The sequence below is a fragment of the Lingula anatina genome, chromosome 10, assembly GCF_051362555.1.
Source record: "Lingula anatina isolate TDL-2025a chromosome 10, LinAna3.0, whole genome shotgun sequence".
Lineage (NCBI taxonomy): Eukaryota > Metazoa > Brachiopoda > Lingulata > Lingulida > Lingulidae > Lingula > Lingula anatina.
This window is the reverse complement of record NC_141776.1, coordinates 13960040-13972869: the sequence shown is the minus strand read 5'-3', so window position 1 is coordinate 13972869 and position 12830 is coordinate 13960040. Positions and strand designations below refer to the sequence as shown.

Sequence of the window (12830 nt, the reverse complement as noted above, 5' to 3'; positions counted from 1 at the left end):
TGTCTTGTTATATTTATTGAACATGGTGTTGTACAGAGATACGCGTTGTCCCGACCCGATGTATTTCCTCGTAGCCGGAGGATGACGTCTTCTAGCCAAATAGCTGCAGATATGCTCGTGGCTCATACAGGTTGGTTCGGAAGCTCCCATAAACGCTATCCGAGCCTTTGATGTGGAATGTGATCAAGTCCCACACAGACACGAGCAACTGAAACTCCTTGGTGGTGTGATATGTCTATACAATTGGGGTCAATACAATAAACAGGCAGGTGCCATGTCCTTAAGGCGTAACGACATATTTTTAAGCGTAGAATTTGCTGGAATAGAGGACTCACGCACTCACCGTGGGACTGTTCCGAAGAAGCTATGTTGATGTAGCTAATGCGCACTAAGGCCGCATTCACAACAGAGGACTTACTTGTTCGTGGATCAAATATGGCCGACCCACTTGAATCCCAGCGAGGAATCTGTTCAGTGTCTATTAGGGGATTAGATGGCAAGCTTTTAAGTGGGTCGCCGTATTTGTCTAGTTAGTCCGCTGTTCTACATGTGGCCTAACTCCACGGGGACTCACGCCGATCTATTTATCATATACTTATCTATGCATTTTATATGGGCTGTTTTTAAACAACAAATTATCTGTTAATCTGTTCTTTGATTAATATTTTCAAATAACTAAAATAATTAATCAGAATTTAATTAACTATTTACCCTGTATGTGCATTTATTTATATTTGCATATTTCAATTTTCATTAATTCTAATATTTATCTCTCTCTTGATCAAAGTATCAAAATAATCATTTTTTAGATTATCTATTATATCGCTTGTTCGATTATTTTTTTTATGAAATCGCATAAAGCAGGTTGGTCCGATAAAGTACAATGGCACCAACGAAAATTCCACATAAGAATGTCTATATATTTCTTCATTCATCGATGGCTAAAAATGTACATAAAAGAATATCAATTTGAGAGAGAGAGAGAGAGAGAGAGAGAGAGAGAGTTTATTTGCCTGTAAAATAGCACAAAGAGCAGACATAGACCGATTCACTAAACGCCACACAGATGAGTTATGACCATTTTTCGCGATGAGTCCGCTGGCAAGTTCATGCTCTCCTTCTGACCAAGACCCCTGAAGCAAATTATGATAGCCAAACTCTCTGCGAGCAGCGTGCAATGAATTCGGGACGAACGTAGTACCTGCCGATACCAGAATTTACGCTGCCCCTCTTTGTTTGACTTGAAAAAATAAAATAAAATAAAATAAAATAAAGGCTTATTGTGTTCTTTGCAATATATAAGACATATATTGAATGTATATGTATAAAAGTATAAAGATGTAGTATTAAAATAGAGCTTTAAGATAAATTCTTAATTATAAAAACAATAATGAGGTTAAAGATGGTGATTCGATTTTTTTTTTAAAGCTAAAAGTTCATGGATAGACCTTGATCATTGGTTATTCGTGCACAACGCGTTTCTGCACCAATAATTTTTTTGAGGTAATTAATTATCCCTTATTATAATGTACATTTTTAGGTGTAGATAAAAGATGTAAAGCTGGGTCAGGTTAAATGTCGTGGAAAAAAGGCCAAGGCAGAGGCAGACAGACTAGGAGACAATCATGCAGTCAAACAGACAAGTAAACTGAAAATTCCCATTGACTCGCATTAAAGTGGTTGTCATTCTCCCAAATCATACAACTAGATGGTATTTCAGTTTATGTATGGCAGTCGTCGCAAACTTGCTATGGGCAAGACAAAATCCATCAAACTGTTTCACTGTCACTTCCTGCCTTCAGGAGCGAGGAAAAGCCAGATTCACACTAGTCACAGGAAGACCAAACCTGCTTCGTCCTCCGTTATGTAGTGAGTGCTTTTTGTAATCAGCTGGACATCCACACAACGTTTCTCTCATTTCGTCAACTAAAAGGAGAGGGTGCAGAGTTCCAGGCTACGGAAAAAGCAGGAAAATAGTGCTTACATATAAACTTGTTTATTGTTTGCGCTCTTGGCAACAGAGAGTCCAAATAAGATACGTTCCATTGGAACCAAATGTGAACGGCGCCTAGCTGACAAACTGTGCATGCACCATCAATGAACTAGATGTTGACATGAAGGGAACAGGTGCCATTTAACAATTGAACACCGATAGATATGTAAGAGACAACACTTGTAGGTTTGGCATTACTGTATGGATTAGCTGGGGTGGTGAAATCTTGGCAACTTCTACCGAGGACATGTCTGACTTATCTTCATTTGGTACTGGAGTCACTTGCCTTGCCTGGTCTGATGAATATATGTATATATAGCTGTACAGAGGTCTGTATCAACAGTCAAGCGAGTGACAGAAGCCGGTTAAAGGTAACGTGTCCTTATTTGTTTGCACTAATTAAGAATATTTTTCGAGTTGAACTTACTTTTTATGACGCTGGTAGCTAGTCAAGCGAGAGCTGAACTCACAAAGAGCATGCTTCCTGGTACGTTACAGAAAAGAACAATCATCTCTTTTAGTTTTACAAGTCTTGTGTTTAAATGTAATGCTCGTAACATTTCGTTTTTATATAAATGCACGCATCCGACATCTGTTTCAAGTATTTCTACGTAATTCTACTCTGAGATATCATATCAGTCTTAGAGGATTTGCCAAAGCTTGTCTGTTGAGGTAAAACAGTAGACGCTGACAAAACCTTACTTTTACCAGAATGTGACTATTCAGAACATGAAATGGTATTTACAGACAGCGTTTATGTTACACGATGGCACAGAGAGAGTTTTTTTAGGTCTCTAAGAATGATGTAAATAGCAGTATATCGTCACTCAGTCTATGGAACTAGAACCGCTACAAATAAAACACGCTTTACTCCCAGATAATTGCAATAAAAACGACAGGACACGCTGATTGATGAACAATACATTGGATGATTACTCTGTCAAAAGGTTATAATTAAAACTTGAAAGCCTGGCCGCCTCTTTGATCTTTTTCTGTCTGGTGTCAAGCTCGTGTTTGAACAACAGAATTTAATCTAGCATATTACACTGTAAAATGAACATTTTTGTTGTAGTTGTAGTACCATGTACCTATGTGCGGTGTATTTTGAATTTATTCATAGTCCTGTCTAGATGGCTTACTTAGTAAGTAGGTGCTTCATATAACGCAAACATATTTATACATGCATGATGATCTCATATAATGCAGTTGAACTTGGCAAAGGAAAAATAAGTGGAAAACAATTCATGTCTCAGTTATGATATCTATCAGTGACCTATTTCCCATGACATACAGTGATGTTGTTCTTACGACTGCAAGCGTGAAACTTGGCAGATCTGTAGATCACAATGAAAGTTACAGCATTAAACTTGAAGGGTACGACGCCGGGAAAATGAAGCAACGGTCTGTGAATTACTACACAATATTCCAAACGTGTAGATCGAAGTCGAGAAAAGTTTTGTGGAGTAAATGTGATCTTTTTTTTTTTTTTTTTTTTTTGCTGGCGTATTCTTCTCAAAAGGATGTATTCAGAAATATCATTCACGCTCACACTTGCCTCTGGAGTGGAGTGGGGGGGGGGGCAGAGGGATAAATTAGGGAGCAAAGCGAGGCAAATATAAATCAGTAGACGGATTGTTTTATAGTATTTGGCATATTGAAATATTCAAGCGACTTCCTATTCAATTTTTCTTTTCAGTAATGAAAATAATCGTTCTTACAGGTAAAAGATTCCCGTCAAAACTATCAGCCGGCAAAGTGTGACTCCACAAAATGAAATCCATTGACAAGGACATTTAAGACAGGCAAACTAAAGTATCAGAACCTCCAATTAACAAGTGCCTCACTTTTTCAATGATGAAAGGAATGTGTGTGAAGATACTGGCCATTGTAATGGTTATGACCAATGACGTTCACGCGCAGTGTGTTCCTCCGACGAATAATTGTAAGTATATTAGAGGGTAATGTTCCAGTACTTGTATCAAAACTCAAAATGTTCAAGGGTTATGATGAGCGTTAAACATTAATGTACAATGTAACTATAATATTTTTTCTAATTTCAACATCAAAAGTAATCCTTTTTGTCGACATAGGGCGTTATATAAACACGTTTTTGAGTTTTTTGTTTCAAAAGTCCGAGTCGCTCTCGCTCAGCGACTGGTGAGTTATTTTCGAAATGGTAAAATACCTTAAATTAAAAAAGAGTTTTATACTGCATATCGTAATTGCTTCAGCAGTTTTAGATGTGTACCTCAACAATGATGATTGAGGAAATTACTTATTTACCTTCCAATAATCAAACTAAATGCAAATTATTGCCGTACTCTGTCTACAATGTACAGGTATTTACCTGTTATTGTTCCAACAGCCATCTTTCCATCAGAATGTGTATGACATAAATTTACTTTCATTTTCTGTGGACTTCAGGTGCCCTTGGTCAGGCTTGTATCGCTGGACTAACTGGTTGTTCTGATAGTGATTCAAATTCTGATTGTACATCTGTAGGGGGAGGCAACGTATGCGCATGCGTTGAGAGATACTATGATGTAGGTGGCGTTTGCACAGCAGGTAAAGATTGTAAAATCTAACCATTTTACATTCTAATTTGACGTTTGGCAGAAAGCTTGCCGATTCATCAGTTGCACGTTTTTTATGCCGGTCTGTTTAAACAAAGTCTGTATAAAGAGCGAAGATGATTTATTAAAAAGTTTCGCTACTGACGCAAACCAGCACCTTATACTTTATCAAAGAAAAAATACATTCGAACGACGGTGGTATTTTAATTATAATCATTCTGATTTGGTTGAAAGAATTTTTAGATCACGTCTATTCCTTCGTCGACTGATACGGCCACCTATTATTTTAACGTGTTCTCTAATGTGGTGCCTTGTCCTTCCCTGATCCGGTCTACTCTAGTTACCTCCGCCAAGGAGGTTATGTTTTTCACCCCTGTCTTTCTGTCTGTTTGTTTGTCATCAACATAACTCAAAAAGTTATGGACCGATTTTGATGAAATTTTCAGGGTAGGTGGGAAATGGATTGAATTAGAAGTGATTAGTTTTTGGTGGTGATCCGGATCAATAATCAATCAATAATCAAAAATCGCTGCCTTGGCGGAGGTCTGCGCCCTCGGAGTGCTTTTCTAGTTAACTTAATATATTACCTAGTTCTTTGTATATTCCTGATACGATCTGCTTTGCTTAACTTTCCTCTGTTTCCTAGTTTTTGTCCTTCCCTGATCCTGTCTGCTCTGCTAAACTTTCTACTATTGCCTAGTTCAGATTCGGTCTGCTGCGCTCTGATTATTTTTTTCCTATTACCTAGATCCTTTTCTTTCCCTGGTCTGGTTCCTGTCACGTAATGCCCTGTCCTATCCTGGCCCAGTCTGTTCTGGTAAAGGATGTTTTGGAGTTCTTTCTTATACCTTGGCCTGGTAGAAGGTATCATTCCTGTTGTAAAATATACTGTTTTTTTTTTTACTTTTCTTGTCTTTTCTTGTCCTGTCAATCATGGACATGTTATTGAACTGTGCAATTATCTCTTGTACGTGAATTGTCATAAATTGACACTTAGGAAGAAAAGATGGCGCCGACCTATGGCGACACTCCTTTGAGAGCAAGCATTATTTTAGTATTTTATCTGTTTTTAACACTGTGTTTGTCCACTGCACCTGTGTTTTACTCAAGAGAGGAACTCCTAGCTATACGGAATGCCAATCGTGCCTCAAAATCCACTGTAACGGGACTAAACACAGAGCCTTCCATACAGCGCATTGTTTCCACTCAGAATGACAGCAGTCATGACACTAAGACAAGAAGGAAGAGGGGTAAAAGAGGAGGTCATCTGGTGAGATCCAGGAAAAGAAACCAGCGATTAGCAGTACCTAGTATCATCTTGGCTAATGTGCAGCGTTTATTCAACAAGGTTGAAGAACTGAAGTATCGCATTGCTAACTTTAGAGACTATACTGACTGTAATGTGTTTTGTTTTACGGAAACTTGGCTGAATGATGATCACACCAACGCTAGCTTAGAACCAGCAGGTTTTACTATGTTTCGAGCAGATCGTGATAGAGACATAACAGGGAAAAATCAAGGAGGAGGAGTATGTTTTCTTGTAAATGATCGATGGTGCACCGATGCCAGTGTAGTTTTTAACCGATGTTCCCCGGACATAGAGTACCTAACCATCAAATGCAAGGGAATTCTCTTGTGTTATGCTGACCGGAGTATACACTCACCCCAGGGCGGACGCGAAGAAAGCAATGGCCACTTTGTCATCGGTCATTAACTCCTACGAAAGCTCGCACCCTAATTGCTTATCCATTGTTCTCGGCGACTTCAACAAGACCAATTTGAAAACCGTTCTGCCAAATTACCGATCGTATGTCACTTTTCCGACCAGAGGCAAAAATACTCTCGATAACTGCTACTGCCCAGTCAAAGGAGCGTATAAAGCGATGAGGAGATCGCCTCTGGGGAATTCAGACCACTGCACAATTCTCTTGATTCCAGCATATAAACAAGAATTGAAAAGAGGGAAACCCGAATCTCATAACGTTAGCATCTACTCACAATCAGCTATAGATAAATTGCAGGGCTGTTTTGAGTGTACGGATTGGTCTGTGTTGAAATGTGACAACAACATAGAGGATTACACCTTGACTGTGACGGAGTACATACGTTTCTGCGAGGAGATTTGTATACCAACTAAGACAGTGACCCGATATCCTAATGACAAGAGATGGATGAATAAGAACGTACGCCAACTAATAAAGAAGAAAGACCAGGCATTCTGCGAAAAACAGAATGACCCAGAGACCTATCGCAGAGCTAAACTCCAACTGAAGAAGGCGATCAAAGAAGCTAAGAAATGCATGAAAAGCAAAATAGAGGAAAGCTTTAACACTAAGAACTCTAGGGAACTGTGGTCAAATATCTCCTTAATTACTAACTACAAGGGCTCAAAACACTCTGCTGACAAAGGAGACGCGTCACTACCGGACAAACTGAATGACTTTTATGCACGCTTTGATAAAGACAATAGTTCTTCTACAACGGTTTTACCTCCGACTTCCCAAGCTGACAATACTGAAGCAGTTCCGCTCACCATTCACCCCTGGCAAGTAAAACGGCAATTTATGCGCCTCAATGTTCGTAAGGCGTCTGGGCCAGATGGAATTTCACCTCGTGTTCTCAAACTTTGTGCTGACCAACTTGCGTACGTCTTGCGGACAAGATCTCCCCAAGCTGGATGATATTTTTAAGGACAGGATGGAGAAAAGAATTGTCAACACCATGAAAGACGCTTTCCATCCTGCATCCTCTCTTTTTACTTTTTTACCAAGCAACAGTAGACTTTTAACTTTTAAAGGCAGTAAACGCTTTTTAAACAGCTTTTATCCAAGTGCAGTGACGCATTTTAATTTGATCTCAAAGCTAAATTCTTAATTTATTTATTTATTATTTTATTATTTTACTCTGTATATTGCTCCAATGGAAAATGATTTCCGATTTTTATAATTGGCTAAATAAACTCTTATCTTATCGCACTCAGCTCTCCCATATCGCCCTTTCCTGAACTGTACTGCTCTGCCGCAATGAAGATGATCTCTATAGGGTATACAACTTTTTGTATGTGTTACAAAAGTGGGATTTTTGCTTTTAGGTTTTTGGAGTCTGCATAATAATAATATCGTTATTTCTAGTGGAAGGCCAAACCTGTACGTCATCTGTGGAATGTAACAATCTGCATGAGATGTGCGTGTCAGGTAACACATGCACGCGCACGATAAGCTTCGTTTGCTCTGGCGGGATGTGCACAGGTTAGATAATTCAAGAACAAGACCTTAAACCTTAAAGGATACTATTAATAAAGCACCTCGCATTATTTTTTTCCTTTTTTCGCTGATCTTAAATGTACCTCATCACCATGCCATATAAGGGTTTGACTAAAACCATATAAATAAATGGGAAATAACAATAACCTGTATAAATTGTTTAAATCAAAGTACATTTTTCAATTTTTTCAATAAAAATGTTTCAGTAAAAAAGATGTGCTACAGTTATTACCTGAATTTTTCAGAACTTTCAGGAACTGGAGGGCCCCCTGGCACAGGTGGGCCCCCAGGAACAGCAGGACCGCCAGGAACAGGTGGTCCACCAGGCACAAGTGGGCCACCAGGGACTGGAGGCCCGCCAGGAACTGAGGGACCTCCAGGTACTGGTGGACCTCCGGGAACAAGTGGCCCACCAGGAACAGGAGGCCCACCCGGAACTGGTGGTCCACCAGGAACAGGCGGTCCTCCAGGCTCGGGAGGCCCACCAGGCACAATTGGTCCACCAGGAACAGGCGGTCCACCTGGAACAAGTGGCCCACCAGGAACAGGAGGCCCCCCAGGAACTAGTGGTCCACCAGGAACTGGGGGCCCTCCAGGTACTGGTGGACCTCCTGGCACAGGAGGACCGCCGGGCACAGGAGGTCCACAAGGAACTGGAGGTCCCCAAGGGTCTGGTGGTCCTCCAGGTACTGGTGGTCCTCCTGGGACAAGCGGACCACCTGGAACATCTGGTCCCCCTGGAACTGGAGGGCCACAGGGTACAAGTGGACCACCGGGAACGAGTGGTCCCCCAGGAACCGGTGGTCCACCAGGAACAGGAGGGCCCCCAGGAACTAGTGGTCCACCAGGAACTGGGGGACCTCCAGGTACTGGTGGGCCTACAGGAACAGGAGGCCCTCCGGGCACAGGAGGTCCTCCTGGAACTGGAGGGCCCCAAGGGTCAGGCGGTCCTCCTGGTACTGGCGGACCACCTGGAACATCTGGTCCCCCTGGAACTGGGGGGCCACCGGGTAAGGGTGGGCCACCGGGAACGGGTGGTCCTACAGGTACAGGTGGTCCTCCGGGCTCTGGAGGCCCACCAGGCTCGGGAGGCCCACCAGGAACCGGAGGGCCACCAGGAACTAGTGGTCCTTCAGGAACTGGTGGACCTCCCGGGACAGGAGGCCCACCAGGCACAGGAGGTCCCCCTGGAACTGTGGGACCCCAAGGGTCAGGTGGTCCCCCTGGGACTGGTGGTCCTCCTGGGACATCTGGCCCACCAGGATTGAGAGGGCCACCAGGTGCAAAAGGAATGAAAGGTAAGAAATTAAGTTAAAGGTGAGGAACAAAATTTGTACCATTTCTATGATAGTCTTCTCTGATGAAATCGCAGGTTTGGTTGTTAATTTGTGCGTTGGGTAAGTCACGGTGTATCTCCTATGTGCACTTGAAATGGTGTGATCAAATGTGTACTTCACGTATGCTTTCATTGCAATATGTTGTTTTGAAATTAAAAATATAATTGATTATTATCTATCTTTGTTCTATTGTAATTGGCAAAATGTTTCTCATTTGTTTTTGTGTTTTTTTTATTTCTTTTTTTTTTAAATTGTGTTCCTTGTGCGTTTGGGAAATATCTCTGTCACCTCTATTTTGCCCAAAGTATGATTTTATTAGAAGAGATATTGCTAATTTCATGCCACTTTTGGCTTTGGATCTTTTCAAAGTAGATTTAAATAAATCTGAGTTTAATGATGTATGTTTGCAGGATTTATAAATCATTTGTAAGTATCGCTACGACGTTTTAAGAATTGCATTATTATTATTATTATTATTATTATTATTATTATTATTTTTATAAACTGCCAATTTTTCATTTGATTGATCAGGTTCGAAGCCACAAGGTTATCCTAATGATAATTCATTTAAATAAGAAGAACGATTGAAGTAATGCTTGTTGTATTTATTTTGTGATCTTTGAATACTAGGAAACAAGGGCATGAAGGGCCTACCGGGTAACACCGGAAGTGTGATTGGGATGAAAGGCATGATGGGAATGAAAGGCGCCAAAGGAAACTCTGGCGTACCCGGCCCAATAGGCCCGACCGGACGACCTGGACTTCCCGGAAAGACTTTTATCTTCATTGTCCCTGCTACCGGATCAGGTACAACAGGACCTGTGGCAACCTCTGGACGTCCCCCCGCGACATCCTTTCCGTTCTCTGCACAATCAACAACCAGAGGTCCGATTGGTGGCTTTTTTGCACCTTTTATACCCATAGGACCTGTGGCGACCTCTGGAAGGCAACCTATGACACCCTCCCCTTTCTTTGCCCCATCAACAAGAAATGCCCCTGGTGGCTTTCTTGCACCTTTATTACCCAACTTTCAGTTGCTTATTGCACCCCGTGATGCAAATACAAACATCATTCCTGGTTCGTTGCGGCCAGAAATTCCACCAGGATCCGTCCGCAAGGGATCAATGGAGAACGCAAAAAAGAAGAAACTGGATAATTCCAAAGGAAAAGGTATGTAAAACTATGCCCCGTATTGTTGCATGACAATGAGACCCAGGCTCAACCAATTCTCATATCAAATTATTAAAAGAACAATGCAGAAATGTAATAATAGTTGACAGTACAAAAGGACATGCTATTTCGAATTGGCGTATTATTTTTTATATGAGACTTGAAACTTTTGGAACCCTTACTATAGGAGTAATACCGGTACCTCATATAGGTATGACCTTTAGCCAGCTATTTCACATGGCGGTTTTCCTTCTCTGAAAAACGGGAACTTTTTACTGCAAAACCAATGTGCTTATTTTAAAGGGTCCAACGTTATGACTCGGCTACAGCGGATCTTTTCCGGGAAAATGGGTTGTTCTGTCAAACCCCTTAACTCCCTGTCTATGGGTCTAAGGTTGGGTTTCAAATGACATATTTAAGAGAAAAATAATTATAATTTAACACGCATGTACAGTATGATGACACTTTGGTTTTTGTTTTTCTTTTTCAGCTTTTTCAGAGTCCAAATGGGAAGGTCGGTTGGCGTGTGCATTCTCAGCACTAATTCTAGGCTGTTTGATATATCTGCTGAAGTTGTACAAGAAAATGAAAAAGCTACTCGATAAGACACGCCTGAAAGAGCAAACTACTTGTACACACATGGAAAAGAATTGTTTCAACTTGACGCCAAACTTATAGAGACAAAGTGGCTGCAACATATGTCAATGGAGACAAAACGCTATTATTGGATATGTGGGAAATGGGTTGAATATATTCTTTACTTAAGTTAAAAGTTCAGAAAGTGCGTCTTTTCTTCTTCTTCTTTTTTTTTTTTTGGGGGGGGGGGTAGGGGCGGCACACAGCGTTCTCGCCAATAACAGATCACTAGACAACACCCTGCAGGGCAAATTACGAACCACCATTCCTCCCTACAGTGTAAGGCATGCATATGGATCTTGAGTAGTGGGAAGACTCTGTCCATATGGGGTGCATTCCCAGAGATTTAGATCAATCCAGAGATTAAGATTTAGATCGACCTAACTCCCTGGGGGTTCACGCTAAATTTGCAGTCAGTCGAGCGCGCACCATACTTAATTACCCCCTTACAGCTTTTAGTAGGCGGGACAGACGCTTAAGCCGGCTAAGCTGACAGTAATCTAGTGAGACTCCCCACAGGGATAGGTCTATCTAAAATCTATGGAAATGGGGTCCATGCTACGACTCAGTTGGACAAAACAGCTAATGAATGTGAAAATCTGGACACCGTCGCAGGTCATGGCGAATATGACCTGGCTGTTTGTTAATGAAAACGGAGGTATTAACAAGGACACAAGGATGTTGGACATGTTAAGTTTCTTGGATTGAAGTAAAGTTTTTAGAGAAAAAACATTTTGAATTTGTTTCTTTTTACTTTTCACTGTTTTATTTTCAAGGTCTTAAGAAATGTGTAGCATTGAAGAAAAGAGTACTTTGGTATCTAAAATTTATGGCAGTCAGATTTGCTGCAACTTATTTTTTCAAAGTTTAAAGAAACGTAAGGTGAATGTAATAAAGAAAAACCATCATTGAATGCAATAAATCAAATGCTACAAAATAATGAATAGTAATTAAAAGCACACTGCTGCCAGCAGTTAAGCTTTCTAATACACAAAATAATAATCATACTTATGGGCACACAAGTATAATTTCAATGCTAAGATTACAAAATTTATTATTGGTGGCTATTTGATAACGTCACCACCAATACAACTCACTTACCGGTACTTATATGAATACATAAAAGTCAAAAATTGAAAAAAACATTTTGGATTAAATCCTATTTTTTTAATGTGTCTCTTATGATTTGTTGCTGTACAGTGTTCTTGTTTTGTCAGTAGTTGAGTTAAATAAACACATATGGTGTTCAACTATTTTCTTTTATTACACCATGTACCAGTGTTATTCCTTTATCCACATGCTTTATTTAATAATAATAATAATAATAATAATAATAATAAATCCATATAAAATGTTCAGTACACTTTCCATGGGTAAAATGAATAAGACGAATAAAGTCAACAAATAAATAAATAGGCAGTTAAGATATTAAGATATGAAAATGTGTAGTACAATGTTAATAAATATATGGACAGTTAATATTTTAAGATATTAAAAGAGATAATAGTACAGTGTAAAAGATAAAACCTCACATTTCCCACATGTGGTGGCATCTCTGACTATACACACACTGGACAATAGAAGTGTCACCCCCCTGAATCAGAGTAATCAAAGTTATAATGCCTGGTCTACTTATAATGTGACTAATGAGTATAAAACCGCTGTACGATGGGATTGTATCGTTGGTCTTTTTGTGAAATTTGATGTTAATGAAATGATACCAGGAGCATATCATTCCACAGTCATTTATCTCCCCCAAAGTATTGGTTCAGTAGGGTGACACTTCTATTGTCCAGTGTGTGTACTTTAATCTACAGTTCTCTCCAGGCCCAAGTTCCACTAAAAAACTTAAGTCAGT

The 12830-nt window shown here is 40.2% G+C and overlaps 1 protein-coding gene and 1 long non-coding RNA gene across 2 annotated transcripts; both read left to right on the top strand.

The window, feature by feature from the left end:
- The first annotated feature begins 2254 nt into the window (after positions 1-2254).
- On the top strand, positions 2255-4537 carry LOC147759644 (uncharacterized). Its single transcript, XR_015331526.1, has 3 exons — positions 2255-2364; positions 3714-3935; positions 4418-4537. It is a non-coding gene; the product is annotated as an uncharacterized LOC147759644 (long non-coding RNA).
- A 5247-nt stretch (positions 4538-9784) lies between these two features.
- On the top strand, positions 9785-11139 carry LOC106177632 (uncharacterized). The gene is made up of 2 exons (XM_013560469.2): positions 9785-10336; positions 10827-11139. The coding sequence occupies exons 1-2, from the start codon at positions 9808-9810 to the stop codon at positions 11012-11014; spliced, it is 717 nt and encodes a 238-aa protein (XP_013415923.2). The 5' UTR covers positions 9785-9807; the 3' UTR covers positions 11015-11139.
- The last annotated feature ends 1691 nt before the right edge of the window (positions 11140-12830 follow it).

Coding starts and splice junctions, on each gene's coding strand:
- LOC106177632 (XM_013560469.2), top strand. CDS start 9,808: ATGAAGGGCCTACCGGGTAACACCGGAAGTGTGATTGGGATGAAAGGC. Junction 10,337..10,826: donor GGATAATTCCAAAGGAAAAG/GTATGTAAAACT, acceptor TTTCTTTTTCAG/CTTTTTCAGAGTCCAAATGG.